The sequence below is a fragment of the Stegostoma tigrinum genome, chromosome 1, assembly GCF_030684315.1.
Source record: "Stegostoma tigrinum isolate sSteTig4 chromosome 1, sSteTig4.hap1, whole genome shotgun sequence".
NCBI lineage: Eukaryota > Metazoa > Chordata > Chondrichthyes > Orectolobiformes > Stegostomatidae > Stegostoma > Stegostoma tigrinum.
In genome coordinates, this window is record NC_081354.1 from 95,742,297 (window position 1) to 95,758,695 (window position 16,399).

Genomic DNA, 16,399 nt, shown 5'->3' on the forward strand with positions numbered 1-16,399 from the left:
CTAGATTAGCAATTATTGCACATCCCAGACGATAGTTAAGAGTTAACCACATTGCTGTGCTTCTAGAATCACACGTAATCCAAATCGGTTTAGGACAGCAATTTCCTCCCTAACAGATATTAGTGTTCCATATAGGATTTTCCTGACAGTTAAAAATGGTTTCATGTTCATTATTAGACTCTTCCTTCTAGTTTTTATTGAACTTAAATTCTGCTGTAGCATAATTCAAAGTCAGGTCCCCAGAATATTACTTGCGTTTCTGGATTAACACCGCTAGCCCATCATCTCAGCAGATTTTCAACAAGTCTTATTTATTTGTCTCAAAGAAGTTTTAACAATGAGTGGTGCAACAAGAAAAATGTCCTCTATTTGGATGTAAAAGGGTAGGTTATTTTTCACCTCTCCTCCTTAACTATTGCTGTTTTAAAGGCAATATTAATAAAACATATCAGATTTCTCTGCCAAAGCCACCTGAAGGAAGATCTTTTCTATTTCTAGGAGCATCAGTTGCTAAGGCAATTAAGTCAGTGTTAAAAAAAATTACTTATAGCGACAGTACCAAAGTAGAACCGTCTAATAAAAAGAAATAACTATGGAGGGTGATGTGGTGGCTCAGTGGTTAGCTCTACTGTCTCACAGCACCAGGGACACGGGTTCAATTCCAACCTTGGACAACTGTCTCTGTGGAGTTTGCACATTCTCCCTATGTTGTGAGTTTGCTCCAGTTTCCTCCCACAGTCCGAAGTTGTGCAGATTAGGTGGGTTAGCTATGTTAAATTACCCATAGTGTCCCAGATGGGAAATGTAGGGATAGGGTAGGGGTTGGGTCCGGGTGGGATGCTGCTCAGTGAGTTGTTATGGACTGAATGGCCTGCTTCCACACTGTAGGAATTCTATGAAGGCAAGGTAACTTACATCTCAACTGAAAACTTTACATTGGCAAGTATACCAAATAGCTTGATGTTAATCACCTTGGTTATAGCACAAAATATCTTTTCCAGTTGGGACTATACGGTTGATGATTGCTAACTGAAGTGAATGTGCAACACTTGACAATACTCTTTGTATCATGTGCAATACTTTAATTCCTTGGAAACATTCCTGCGCATATATTTTCACTGGTGTTAACAGGAAAAGGTGGGATGGGGTAATGAAAAGCAAATGTCTCATGTCAAGAGAAAAAGCAAAACTACAAACTTATCTTCTGGAAATGTTAAAGAAAATAGCACTAATAGTATTAAAAGCTAACAAGCGATGGAGTTAGAAACTTAACACAAAGAAAAAAATGCCAATGCACTTACAGATGCAAGCACAGGGCTAACACACATCTGTGTAAAAAGAAAACATCATATTTAAGAGAACATCAATTTAGAGCAAGTGTCAGTTTGCTTGGCAATGAATAAGATGAATAAGTATGGTGCATAAGAAGCATCTTATTTTGGTACTTTTTTCCACATGAAGTTGCACTTTTTTTCAAAATTCACTTAAGTAGTACCAGCTGAACTTTAAGAGATAATATCCGAAAGCATGGAGTAATGCAAATATCGTTTTGGGAGGGACTTGCATTACCTTGTTTAGTTCTTCTTGGTTTAGAAAAGATGAGAGTTTTTTTCGAAATTTTCCTTCCTTGTATTTTTGAGTGATGAATTCAAGGCGATAGTTTGGTGGTGCATCCATATCCAATTCTTCACCCGCTTTGAGATTGGCTGCCCAAAAAGTGTTGGCTACTTTGTTTCCTACAACAATGAAAAGCTGCAAATCAAACAAAAGGCACAGCTATTAAGAAAAATACTGGCAACAATACTTTTTGGCACAAATATGTCAATTTGCTTTCGACTTCAAAATTCAACTTTTTGTTTATAAAACACTTTGGGCAGAATCATTGTTTAACCCCTGAGGTGAGTGATTTGAGTCTATAAAGTTTGCAGCTCGCTAGTCCTGCCTTGGGACAAGTGTACGAAATGGCACAATCCACGTTCCAGGCTGAGGTGGAGGGAATGTGATCGGAGTTGGCAATGCTATCTCTTGTCGCAGATCCAAGGTAGGTGCAGGAGTTGACAAGTACTGAGATAACTAATCTGAAAGGTCTCGGTTGTCTCATGCTTTCTGAGGCCGCTATCGTTGGAGGGAACGATGGCTCCGTAGTTAATGCTGCTGCCTCACAGTGCCAGGGACCTGGGTTTGATTCCAGTGTCAGGTGACAGTTTGTACAGAGTTTCTCATGCCTGTGTGGGTTTTTGCCAGGTGCTGACGTTTCTTTCCACAGTCCAGAGATATGTAGATTCAGAAGACTGGTGATGGAAAATGTGGGTTGACAGAGATGGAGTGGAATGCTGCTTCGGGGGTCAGTGTTGAATGGCCTCTTTCTGCATTGTAAGGTTTCTAGTTATTCTTTCATAGATTAGGCCCTCTAGCCCTAATCCCCCCCCCCCCCCCCCCCATACTGCAGCATAATCTCCTAGGATCCCTGATGTATTCCAGGCCAAATCATGCTCCCCAACTACCATCATTTGTCATAAACTATCCATGTCTACTCACATACTATCACCCACGATGAGCGAATGCTTGGAGCCATGTGGAGATGAAATAAAATTAAGATCCAAATATTTATCATACTTTTCAGTATAATAAACCACTACTCCCATTCATGAAGGCCTATTCAAAATTAAAAAAAACAAACCTCAAGTAGTTAAACCACTATGAAAATAAATACAGTTGTGCTCATTACTCATGTCAGAGTAATTTTGTGCTTTAAATCTTCTTTCAGCTGGCATTAAAATGGTGAACTTACATTCCAACCACCCTTCCCCTAGAACAATGGGAAAATTGTAGATTGTGAAAAGCAGGCAATCATTAATAATTGTACAATAACCATCCCTGAACAAATGACAGTGAATGGCTTTTGTAACTACTATAGCAGACTTTTTTCAATTGCCAATGACAGTGTAATCAGCAGATATAAACTGGCTTTCCACTTTTTAACCCCATTAAGTGATCACAAAGAAAATTTTGATATTATTATTAGCACATAACAATTTCGTACCTCTACTGATTTGTTGTTTGCTAGGCCAAAATTATGGAGCCATTTACAAGGTTTGCAGTTTTTTCTTAAACCAACTAACACTGATAATATAAAGCACTGCATTTGTTCAATAATTTGCAAGTATTTGGCATAAAAGGTTGCCTGCAAATATTCAGCTTGAAAAGACAATCAAGCCAAACACAGGTACGCACAAATGAACAATATTTCGGAAACTACTTAGCAGAAATGGTGGAGTGGAAGAAAAATTGATTCGTAATGACAACTGAAAGATATTCTCCTAGTTTCTGCCATATCATCTTGAAAGCCAGCACTGAAGGTACAGCAGATTAGAGCCATTCATATGCCTAGAGCTTAAGAATAGTACAAATTTTGTTCCCGCTAAGGACACAAGACATCAGCTAACCAGCTATGGTGTCAGCTTTAAATAAAACAAACTAATTCTAAGAACTATTGAAACTGCATATTTTTATCTTCCTACTATACTTTGTGCAAAAATTTTATATGTGTTTCTGTACATGTTAGATAACACAAATATAAAATTTTGTACAAAGTATAATAGAAAGATAAAAATATGCAGTTTCAATAGTTCTTAGATTCAATTGTTTTATTTAAAGCTGATCCATAGCTGGTTAGTTGTTGTCTTGTGTCCTTAGTAGGAACAAAATTTGTACAATTCTTTAGCTCTAGGCGAATGAATATCTCTAATCTGCTGTATTTTCAGGGCTGCCTCTCAAGATGATGTGGCAAAAACTAGGAAAATATCTTTCAGTTCTTGTCATTACGAATCAATTTTTCTTTCTCTCTGCCATTCTGCTAAGCAGTTACTGACATATTGTTCATTTGTGCACACCTGAGTCTGGTTTGATTGTATTTTCAAGCTGTGTGGTTGCAAGCAACCTTTTATGTCGAATACTTGCAAATTATTGTCCAAATGCAAATGAAAACAAGATATCAGAGTTTCTTGATGCCCAACTCAATAGACTGATTTCAATATCTTTCGAAAGAATAATTATTTAGTTCAAACTGTTCTACCTACAGCACATGGACTACACTAGTGCAAAGTGGCAGCTCACCATCACCTTTACAAGAGACAGGCAATAAATGTTGACCCGTGATGCCTACATCCCAAGAATGAATTAAAAAAGTGATTTAATCCAGATTGGTTTCCTGAATTTGCCTCGTTCTGTGATCAATGCAACTATTCTAGGTCCATGTTTCTTCTCTTTTAAAAATCATACCAATCCGTGAAGGTCTTGAGTGCAGGAATTAGGCAACAGAAATTAAAAATTGACAGTCCCGTGTCTCCCACCCTCATAACAAAAGGCAGGCTTAGTTTTTTTTCTTCTACTTCCTAAAGCAATGAGGATTCATATAAGATCACAACTTGATAGTTCTACAGTTCTACATATCTCATATGCCCTTTACAAGTAATTAGATCTCAAGCATGCACTGCCGGATGATGCTCGTGCTATAGGCAATATGGGATTTGTCTCAACTCAGCACAGAGTTCAAATAACCAGGCTGAGTTTGGCTTTCCCTTATGCGTCAGACACACCCCATTCCGTTTCATCTACCTAAAAAATGGGATCTGTAAAATGGGCACGTGAGGCTTCTGCATTTGTGTTCTATCCTCTATTTCTAAAGTTCGACAAAGTCTCCACAATGCTTTGAACGTCCAACAATTTTCCTGAGAATATTATGGAGCTGAAGTAACAAATTATAGCCGGTCTACAAGAATTAGACTGCAACTCTCCAAGCTCTTTCCACAGTGTACATTGTTAATGTTTTGAAGTGAAATAGATCCCATTTATGAGTCACAAAACCAACATGATTGCGGGCCGAGGCAAAATGTGACAATAATCCCTAAGTCATGGGACATACTGTGGCTATAAATTTATCATTATTAAAACATTGCATGACTTATTAAGTGTTTCTTGGGCACTACTAGTCACTTTCTTGCTAGTTAAATCTAGAATAGTCACCTTCAGTGGTCTAATATTACCATATTGTCTCTCTAAAGTATACAATCTAATTATCACGCTAACTACATGGTCAGAGCGAATATGTAATCATCTTAGCGAACAGACTGCAGAATGGTGTCAGAGGAACTCATGATCAATTGGGAGGGATGATTAACATTATGCTAGAAGGCTTCTTAATATTTCATAAAGGCTGCATTACTAACCCTAGAAACTTTCTAATGGTTCGATTTACCTTTTCCCAAACGTGGAAATTATGCTCAGAAAGCATATCTGTGAATCATGGTAAAACATTACACAGGCAACAGAATGAAAATCAACTACTATCAGTCACTGACACACTCAAGTAAATATTGAATTTACATAGAATGCTGAATATATCAATGTATTTGATACAAGCATCCAAGTTAACAGCTATAAGTTGCAGTGGTAAAGATTAACAGAAGGTCAAAACACAAACTAAAAAAACAAGTTTAGTGCAATTATAAAACACCGCAGTTAGCCAACTGTTGAAAATATATTATTGGCCTTTGACAAGTTGCAGAGATAAGGCTAGACCTTATGGCAATCTTAGATTGTCAAGACTGAGTAAAGAAGTTGCATCTGCCAAAAAAAAGGAAAAAAAAAAAGAGATTGGAACAGAATCAGCAAAATGAGGAAGCTGGTAACTAAGATCATCAATATTTCAGATATAACAAAAAATCACCAAGATCACAGGGATCAAAGATCACCAAAACCTCTGTGTTCAGGCAACCTCAAGCCCAACATTGGACATTCTAAATAAAAACCAAAAGAACTGCGGATGCTGTAAATCAGGAACAAAAACAAAGTTGCTGGAAAAGCTCAGCAGGTCTGGCAACATCTGTGGAGGATAAAACAGGCTTAACATTTCAGGTCCAGTGACCCTTCCTCAGAACCGGGCCCGAAACGTTAATGCTGTTGTCTCCTCCATAGATGCTGCCAGACCGGCTGAGTTTTTCTAGCAACTTTGTTTTGTATTGGGCATTCTAAACTGACGCACAACCAGAGAAATCAGCCCTGACAGAAAATTCATCAAACTGCATTAAATAACAGCCAGCAGCTATCGGTTAGAGACAGTGGTAATGAAGGTTAAAGAAGTTACAAAGGTTCAAGGGGAACCATTCACAATCAACCTGACGGCTATAGAGTGAAGTGTTGATCAGACATTCTGACATCTTGACTGCCTGATTATCTGCACCTTACATCTCCCAGCATGGCAACAATGAAGAATGAGGGTGCAACTGCATTGAATGATCTGAACACAGCTCATGGCCTCATTGGCTAAAGGTCACAGAACATTCTGGAAGATGATGGACGAAGGTGGATAAGAACACACACCTAGACACCACGCCATCTATAAAGGCTCAGTGAAGATCCAGTGAAGACACAGTGATAACTGAACAAAGATTCTTAAGGAAGACAGCGCAGCAATCTGAGAAGACACAGGAGGAGATCTGCCCCGACTAGTGAAACCACCTTCATGGAAGACAGCCAGTCTTACATCAGAGAGGAAGGAGATTCTAATGGCTCAGTTCAAACATATGGATTTTTGCAGGTAATGTCCCTTCTCAGTCTGATAGAGCGAGACAGAGAGTAAAAATTCTGGAACTTGGGAAATGCTCACATGATGTTTTAACAAAGAATATTTTGTTAATAAAATTGAGTTGAAACACAAACTGAATTCTGTATCCTTTTGTTCACCTTGCTATCAAGTAAACAGGTTGAAATATCTAAAGTACAGACAACATTTGGAAACAAAGACAACTAGGACCTCAGGGAATGCAAAAATCATCAAGAACTCAGGGATCACGGAGATCAAGACAAAAGGGATCATAAAGATCACCAAGATCATTCAAATCACAAAAATTGCTAAAATCATAGAGATCAACAAGGCTATAGAGATCATGATGATTACTAAGAATACCCATGTCCTGTGAAGCAATGCGAACTCATTTGGTCTCAGTTCATCCAGCACTGAACTTTTATACCTTGCTATTTTCCTTTACAACTAGACATGGCTATTTCAATGCACTCTTGGCTAGCCCTTTTGTTATTCTCTATAAATCTGAGGTCAGAATATATTCTACTCATAACTTAAGTCCTAACTCATATCTCAAGCACTGTCCCCTATCACCACTCACCTACATTATCTCCCAGTTAGCAATGTCTCAAGTTTAAAATTCACATTTGAAAATATAATTCTTATTTATGAGTTCCTCCACAGTCAGGCCCCAACTCCACCACTATAAACTCTCCCAGCTCTGGAACTTGGCAGGGCAGAGCACTGTTCCATTTTATCTTCCATGTTATGAAACCTCATGCTCAGAGAAGGTACTGAATTCTAATTTCCTCAACCTTACAATCAGAAAAACTGGTTGAATTTACACAAGAGATGATGGCACAGCTTGAAAGCTTTTTCATTAGGATAGGAGATGACGAGTAATGAGAAGAATCAATTTGCCTCTATCCTGTTTGACACAATGAGGCAGCATTACCATGAAGATGGTTGGTTCAAAAGTTTTGAAGAAGGGTCATTGGACCTGAAACATTAATTCTATTTTGTCTCCGCAGATGCTGCCTGGCATGGTGAATTTCTCCATTTGTTTTTGTTCAGTGAAGATGGTTAGTTCATTTTGGCCGTTGACTGATGTTTTGGTGACGGGAAAGGGAAAATGCCCTCAAGCTTTCGCAAAGTTGTGTTTGTGCCATTTCTTGGATTTTCTGAATGAGAACTTTTAGAGCTGTATAATTCCTGATATTAGGAAACCATACATTTAAGAAGACTGGTACTTATTTAGTACTTGATTATCTCATAATCTCCAATATATTTCAATTTGTTTTATTTTAACGTACATAAACTTGTGCAAGGCACTGAAACAAATTTGTATCAGTCTAATTTGTCAGTTTCTGAACAAAAAGGGGATTGCAGGATGTAACATGAAGTTAACAGGATTTAGTGCAACTAAAAATAAGCGGGCAAGTTGATCAAAATGCACTTGATCTTTTCCAAACAATTCTCCTGGTCCAAATCAAACTATAGAAAGATGTTTTTTAGAAGAATACATCTGTTATTATGAGATGGTTTCTTACCTCAACAAGTTCGTTACTCCAAATACTGGTATCCAACTTCAAACTACGAATTTTGGAAATATTAGAACCCAGTGATCGATGTTGACCTGGTTTTATTCAAAACACAAATATAAATGCATGTTATTATTTACTCACTCAGATTGACAAAAAATGCAACAAGTTTTTTTTTCCAATTTGTTAGTTTTGAATTTCAGTTTTCATAATTCATGACAAAAACTCTTTATTGATATTAAGTTTTCTATGTTTTGAGAGTGAGTTTGCATAATATATGGTTGCATTTAATTAATTTCCTAATCTCCACAAGAGCAAGTATCTTTCAATTTCAAATCTGAAGAAAGTTATGCTTTTGATCAACAAAAATAAAATTTCACGCATTTTTAATGCACGAAATGGGGTTTTCTTTGTTCATTCATAGACATGGGTATTGTTGGCTGTGCCAGCATTTAATGTCTATTTCTAGTTACCCTCGAGAAGGTGGTGATGAGCTGCAGTTACCTGGTGTTAGTAGTCCCACAATTCTGTTAGGGAGGGAGCTTCAGGAGTTTGATCTAAAAACACCGAAGGAACAGACCTATATCTCCAACTCAGGATGGTGTTTGGCTTATAAGGGAAATTGGAGGTGATCATTTTCACATGTGTGCTGGCACTGCTGTTCTACATGGAAGCAGTTGTGGGGTTGGAAGATGCTGTCTAAGGAGCCACTGCTGCTGCTGCTGAGTGTCGATGATCAGTGGGGGAATGAACATTTGTGGAACTGGTGCCAATCAAGTAGATTACTTTGGGCTGGGTGCTCTCAAGCTTCTTCAATTTATTTATCCACAGGATGTGAACATCTCTAGCTAGGCCAGCATTTATTGCCTATCTCTAATTACCCACAGGGCAAATAAAAATCACCCAAATCACTGTGGATCTGGAATCACACGTAGGCCAGAACAGTTACTAAAAGGTATTAGTAAACTTGACTTTTTTTTTCCAACAAACGACTGAATTCATGGTCATCAGTACAGTCTTATTTTTATCATCTGCCATAGTAGGATTTGAACCCAGATGTCCAGAACATGATATGGGTCGCTGAATTAATATTCTAGTGATAATAGCACGAAGACATCCCTCCAACCCCACTAAAATGTTGATGCAGCTGTACTCATCCAGCAAGTGCCAAATATTCCATCACTTGTTCCATACAGATACTGGACAGGATTTGTGGAGTTACTCACTGCAAAATTCCTAGCCTCTGGTCTGTTCCTGTAGTCACAGTATTTATATATGGCGAGTCTAGTTCAGTTCCTAGGCTATTGGTAACCTCTAGAATGTTGATAATGGGGATTCAGTTATGGCAATGCCATTGAATATCATGGGCAATGATTAGATTGTTGGAGTTGGTCACTGCACTTATGCAGCACAAATGTTAATTTCCAATTGTAATATCATCCAGATCTTGCTGCATTTGTAGACAAACTGTTTCAATGTGAGGTGTTGCAAATGGTGCTATGCATTAGGCAATCATTTGTTTCATTAGAAATTGTTCCTGCTATTCAAGTCACTAAATGTTCGAGGAGTTAACTTGATTTTTCTTTCAACAAATAATTGAAATTGGATGTTCCAACTTCATTAAAAAAAAATCATGTCGGAGCACATTATTCAACTTGCCAAGCCACGGTAACGTTCTTGGTAGCTGATTTGCAGCACGGTGGCTCAGTGGTTAGCACTACAGCCTCACAGCGCCAGGGACCCGGGTTCGATTCCACCCTCGGGTGACTGTCTGTGTGGAGTTTGCACATGCTCCCCGTGTCTGCGTGGGTTTCGTCCATGTGCTCCAGCTACCTCCCACAGTCCAAAGATGTGCAGATTAGGTATATTGGCCTTGTTAAATTGTCCCATAGTGTTCAGGGGTGTGCAGATTATGGTTTGGGTTTGGGGTGGGATGCTCTGAGGGACGGTGTGGACTTGTTGGGCTAAAGGGCCTGTTTCCACTTTGTAGGGACCCTATGATGAGATTTATGAATAAGATAAATCTGATACTTTTTGTATGCATTTTTTGTGTGTTTGCTATAAGTTACAGTTTATTTTCTGAGATGTTTTAAACTGGACATAAAACATTGAAACATTGGCTACATGATTGACATTTGTGTTATCTGAATTTGGCTGTGACAATGCTTTTGGGAGAATATGATTGGAAAGGCAAGATGAAATTTCAGAATTTTTTTATGTTTGATGAACAAAAATGAAGATTAACATATTTGGAAAGGGGAAAAAATACTAACGACTGAAAAATGTTACTAACAGTAGGCCTCAATCGTCGCAATATAAATAAAAGGCTCAACAGCTCGACAGGCATTCTGAGGCAATTTGGATGCTTTTACTAACCAAAACAAGCCAGTCAGGTTACAGCTCAAGCTTTCAGAAAAGATCCTTTCAAAATTAGAAATTCAAAATCTTCCATCGACATGTATAATCATACAATCTAACTTTTTAAAAAAATTGACATGGAAAATCTCTACAAACAGGACAAGGGGAATTTGCATAATTTCTTCAATTAGTGCAACTGTTGGACTCTTAGTTTGAATCTAGGATTCTGACCAGCTTTATGTGTGAGGGCTGATCTGATCAACTGAATTGTGAACCAGTGATGAAAACTGCACAACAAAAGAGTGTAAGTGGTTTTGGACGGAACTGACTTGCAGTCCCCAATTGTTGCACATGCTCAGCCAATTTTGCTAACATTAGATTGATATTACTGGCAGAAATTCTACTGTTTTATCATCCGGTCACTCGTCATCCATTCACTTAGGATTCAGATGAGTTTGCAACAATTAGCAATAATCCATCATGAGCACATTCAAGCAAAACCCTAGCAAATATATTTGCCTGACCAAATTTGACCTTTTTTTGGTCACTCATTGGACGTGGTGTCACTGGCTGATCAGCATTTATTGCTCATCCCTAGTTGCCTTTGAGAAGGTGGTGGTGAACTGTTTTTTCGAACCGTTGCAGTCCACATGCTATAGGCAGACCCACAATGCCCTTAGAGGGAATTCTGGGATTTTGACTCACGTGAAGGGTATTCCATCAGGTTCCCAACTTGTGCCTTGACGATGGTGGGCAAGTCTTGGGGAGTCAAGATTCCCAACCTGATCTGATCTTGAAGCCACAGTATTCATAAGGCTGATCTAGCTCAAATTCTGGTGAATGGCAACCATCATAATATTGATCGTGCGGAATCCAATGATGGCAGTACCTTTAAACGTCGAGGAGAAATGTCAGGTTCTCTCTTGTTAGAGACAGTCACTGCCCGACCCATCTGTGGCACAAATGTTAGTTGTCACTTATTAACCCAAACCTCAATGTTTTGCTGCACACGAGGCCTACTTCTGTATCCCTGAGGAGTTATGAATGATGCTGGGAATTACGTAATGATCAGCTAACATCCGCAATTCTGACATCATAAAGGTGGACTGAGGATAAGTACAATATCTTCCAGTAGCAGCTAAGAAGATATCCACAAAGAAAGGAATCTCGGAGTCCAAAGTGGCTCCTGTTAAGTTTCAACATACAGGATCTATTTATCTGGTAACTTCAGCTGTGTGAAGCACACACTAGCTAATTCATAGACACAGAAGACAGCATACTGAAGGGTTGATAAACGCCAGCAAACTTGAATACCTGCAAAAGCACAAAAGAAGACATTATGATTTGTGCAGCTTCCCTTTACCTTCTTTCATTACCTGCACATTTTTTACAGATGACAACACCAAGATTGATGGATGCCCATTCAGGATCTGGTGCACGGCAATCTGCGCAGTTTCTGTTAGACTCGTTGAACCAGATCTTCTCTGCCACTTCATAATCTGACAGGCTTTCTGCTATCGATCCTTGCATAGCTTCAATCCATTCTTGTTTCTCGCGTTCAGATTCTGCTGTGAAGCTGAAATATTGATTTTTCCATTTCATTTTTAATTATCTAGACTAATAGTACAATGCCACATTACTCTCACTGTATAAAAAAAACTGGGAAAAGTAATAACTATTTTACACTGGCAGTATTTTATAACCAGCTTGCTATCATAAAACAATATATGCACCATTTATAACATGAACATTCCATAAGTATTTATAAAGCTGTTGTAAATATTTATGTACTAGTTACCTGGGATGTTAAAAGCTGTTAAATTTCAATTGCACTCTCTCCAACTCTTAGTACCTGAAGGAGCTTAAGCAAAAAGCAACCATTCCCTAAAATACTGCTTCCCATGTAATAATTCAATAACATTCACTGAATTATCTTTGAGTAAAATTATTATGAAGGTTCTGGCATAGTAGATTATTACTTTCTGACTTTTCTTACTCCAGTTTATTTCAACTTTCATTTTTTAAAAAGTACTCTCATGGGCAAGTTCTAATTCCCTGCCTTTCATTTTGAGGTTATCTTACATTGCCTAGGTTCCAGGTAAGCTTTTGGTAACAGTTATAAAGTCATAGAATCATACAGCATGGAAGCAGACCCTTCAATCCAACTCGTCCGTGCCAACCAAATTTAACAAACTAAACTAGTCCCACTTGCCTGCGTTTGGCCCATATCCCCATAGACCTTTTCTATTCATGTACTTATCCATCTGTCTTCTTAGTTAATGTTTCACTATAAAAACAAATTGTTTAAAATGATGAACAAGCACATAATAGAACTGTGATAATGGGAACTGCAGATGCTGGAGAATCCAAGATAACAGAGTGTGAAGCTGGATGAACACAGCAGGCCAAGCAGCATCAGAGGAGCAGGAAAGCTGACGTTTCGGGCCTAAACCCTTCATCAGAGAGGGGGATGGGGAGGCGGTTCTGGAATAAATAGGGAGAGAGGGGGAAGCGGGCCGAAGATGGAGAGAAAAGAAGATAGGTGGAGAGGAGAGTATAGGTGGGGAGGTAGGGAGGGGATAGGTCAGTCCAGGGAAGACGAACAGGTCAAGGAGGCAGGATGAGGTTAGTAGGTAGGAGACGGAGGTGCGGCTTGAGGTGGGAGGAAGGGATGTGTGAGAGGAAGAACAGGTTAGGGAGGTGGAGACAGGCTGGGCTGGTTTTGGGATGCTGTGGGGGGGAGGGGACGAACTGGGCTGGTTTTGGGATGCAGTGAGGGAAGGGGAGATTTTGAAGCTTGTGAAGTCCTCAGTGCCACAATGATGCCACCTGAAGGTTGCAGGAATAGCAACTCATATTCCGCTTGGGAACCCTGCAGCCCAATGGTATCAACGTGGACTTCACCAGCTTCAAAATCTCCCCTTCCCCCACTGCATCCCAAAACCAGCCCAGTTCTTCCCCTCCCCCCACTGCATCACAGAACCAGCCCAGCCTGTCTCCGCCTCCCTAACCTGTTCTTCCTCTCACCCATCCCTTCCTCCCACCTCAAGCCGCACCTCCATTTCCTGTCTACTAACCTCATCCCGTCTCCTTGACCTGTCCGTCTTCCCTGGACTGACCTATCCCCTCCCTACCTATACTCTCCACTCCACCTATCTTCTTTTCTCTCCATCTTCAGTCTGCCTGTCTCTCTCTCCCTATTTATTCCAGAACCCTCACCCCATCCCCCTCTCTGATGAAGGGTCTAGGCCCGAAACGTCAGCTTTTGTGCTCCTGAGATGCTGCTTGGCCTGCTGTGTTCATCCAGCTTCACACTTTATTACAAAATAGAACTGTATTTTTTTTCTCTAAATCTTTTTGCAAGAGAAAGTCACTTACCTTTGGGTACAGAAACTAGAACAAAAATAAAATCATCACAGGCAATGCTGTGGGGGCCCAAGTTCAAATACCACCATGGAAGATGAAGAAAATGTAATTGAAAGAAAGCTAACAACAAGGCCCCACAGAAGATCATGAAACCATTGTCAACCGTTTTAGAAACTCATTTGATTCACTAATATTCTTTAGGGAAGGAAAATGCCCATGTGACTCTCAATAATGCAGCTGATTTGTAACTGAAAGTATCAACCACTGAAAAGTCTCACAAAAGGAAATAAAAACAATAAACCACCTGACATTCACTCAGGTACTAGAAATCACAAGCCTCAATCATGAGGCTAGTGCAATAGATGTGGTTTGCATGTGCTTCAGTAAGGCCTTTGACAAGATCCCACATGGAAGTTGATCCAAAAGGTAAGAACCCATGGGATCCAAGACCAGTTGGCAAAGTGGATCCACAATTGGCTTGCAGATAGGAAGCAAAGGATGATGGTGCAGATAAGCTTCTAATCACAAAAAAAACATACGCTCAGCAGTGATAATGGGAACTGCAGATGCTGGAGATTCCAAGATAATAAAATGTGGGGCTGGATGAACACAGCAGGCCAAGCAGCATCTCAGGAGCACAAAAGCTGACGTAGCACATCTGCCAATGTGGTATACTGCATCCACTGTACCCGGTGCGGCTTCCTCTACATTGGGGAAACCAAGCGGAGGCTTGGGGACCGCTTTGCAGAACACCTCCGCTCAGTTCGTAACAAACAACTGCACCTCCCAGTCGCAAACCATTTCCACTCCCCCTCCCATTCTCTTGATGACATGTCCATCATGGGCCTCCTGCACTGCCACAATGATGCCACCCGAAGGTTGCAGGAACAGCAACTTATATTCCGCCTGGGAACCCTGCAGCCATATGGTATCAATGTGGACTTCACCAGTTTCAAAATCTCCCCTTCCCCCACTGCATCCCTAAACCAGCCCAGTTCATCCCCTCCCCCCCACTGCACCACACAACCAGCCCAGCTCTTCCCCCCCACCCACTGCATCCCAAAACCAGTCCAACCTGTCTCTGCCTCCCTAACCGGTTCTTCCTCTCACCCATCCCTTCCTCCCACCCCAAGCCGCACCCCCAGCTACCTACTAACCTCATCCCACCTTCTTGACCTGTCCGTCTTCCCTGGACTGACCTATCCCCTCCCTACCTCCCCACCTACACCCTCTCCACCTATCTTCTTTACTCTCCATCTTCGGTCCGCCTCCCCCTCTCTCCCTATTTATTCCAGTTCCCTCCCCCCATCCCCCTCTCTGATGAAGGGTCTAGGCCCGAAACGTCAGCTTTTGTGCTCCTGAGATGCTGCTTGGCTTGCTGTGTTCATCCAGCCCCACATTTTATTATCTACGCTCAGCAGTGTACTGCAGTGACCAGTGATGGGGCAATCAAGGTGTAATCTGTGTTATAGGATCCCTAGTCCCACAGCCAAAAGAAACACACCAGAGATGACCATGATAAGCTCCACATTATGGAGTTGACCCTTTCGTCCTTTGGGAAACCAGAGACAGATGATAAATGATCCTTTGTTGGCTAAGTCCACATCCTGTGGAATATATATTTACTGGTTACAGCATTCTTTATGTCTCTATTTTAATAACTGACTGATGCTATGTTTTAGAAATTACACAAATTGACACAGTTGTGGTTTTATATCCATAAATTTGCTGCATCTAGCACATTGGAAATTATGACAGAAATCTGTAGTAAGGGAGTTTTATTATCATTACATACATTCTCGAGCCCAATAGAATTGCTGAACCTTTGTGCACAGCTTTCAAGGGTCGTTGTTGTGAAGGCAATAATTTCCATAATCAGCTGTGCCATTGAGCATGTTTAGTGTATTAATTAAGCAGTCCCACAGTTCCTCAGATTTTTAAATTTTATTCTAATGATCTGTCATTGAGATGTTGTGTGTGTAGTTAATATTCACTACAGATCACCTCCTGCTTCTTAAAAATATAAATTCAGGAAATTCAATAGGTTTCTATGTCTAAAATCTGTATAAAATATGTATGTATGTGCAATCTGTACAAAATACAACTAATGTGTCGTGTAACAGATCTGTATGTTTGCCATATGCAGAATTGTATAACAAAATGCAAAAAGGTCCAAAGTAGAGTTTAAGGAGAGAAGATCATACATTATGTAATTCATACACTCATTTAAAAGAAAACAGCTTGCTGACACTACTAAACAGTCCATTTTCTGGAGCAACGATTTGTTCTAGTCCCAACATAAGTCAATAAAGGCAAGTCATTAAAGAAACAGGGCAACTAAATGCTGCAAGAAAGGCTAGTTCTGTGTAGCTTTCAAAATCATACTTCCCTGCACGTACAAAGGTAAAGAAGTAGATTGTTCACAATATCCTGTTCTGGTTTATGCTCTTGAAATTACAGGCAATTTTTATCAACCTAACAGAGTTGCACAATTATGGTTGTACTAACACTGGCACAGAAACCCCAAAGCCCATGATGCACATTACTCTGA

General features: G+C 40.0%; 1 protein-coding gene across 5 annotated transcripts in view; it reads right to left on the reverse strand.

Moving 5' to 3' along the window:
* The window catches only part of arap2 (ArfGAP with RhoGAP domain, ankyrin repeat and PH domain 2), a 326,408-nt gene that overhangs the window by 159,088 nt on the left and 150,921 nt on the right, over window positions 1–16,399 (reverse strand). For all 5 annotated transcript variants that reach the window (XM_059647100.1, XM_059647094.1, XM_059647098.1 and 2 more), the window contains 3 exons: window positions 11,859–12,058; window positions 8,134–8,219; window positions 1,570–1,752 (listed from right to left, as the gene is read on the reverse strand). In XM_059647100.1, the coding sequence (XP_059503083.1) occupies window positions 1,570–1,752; window positions 8,134–8,219; window positions 11,859–12,058 (469 nt within the window). The remainder of the gene's footprint in view (window positions 1–1,569; window positions 1,753–8,133; window positions 8,220–11,858; window positions 12,059–16,399) is intronic.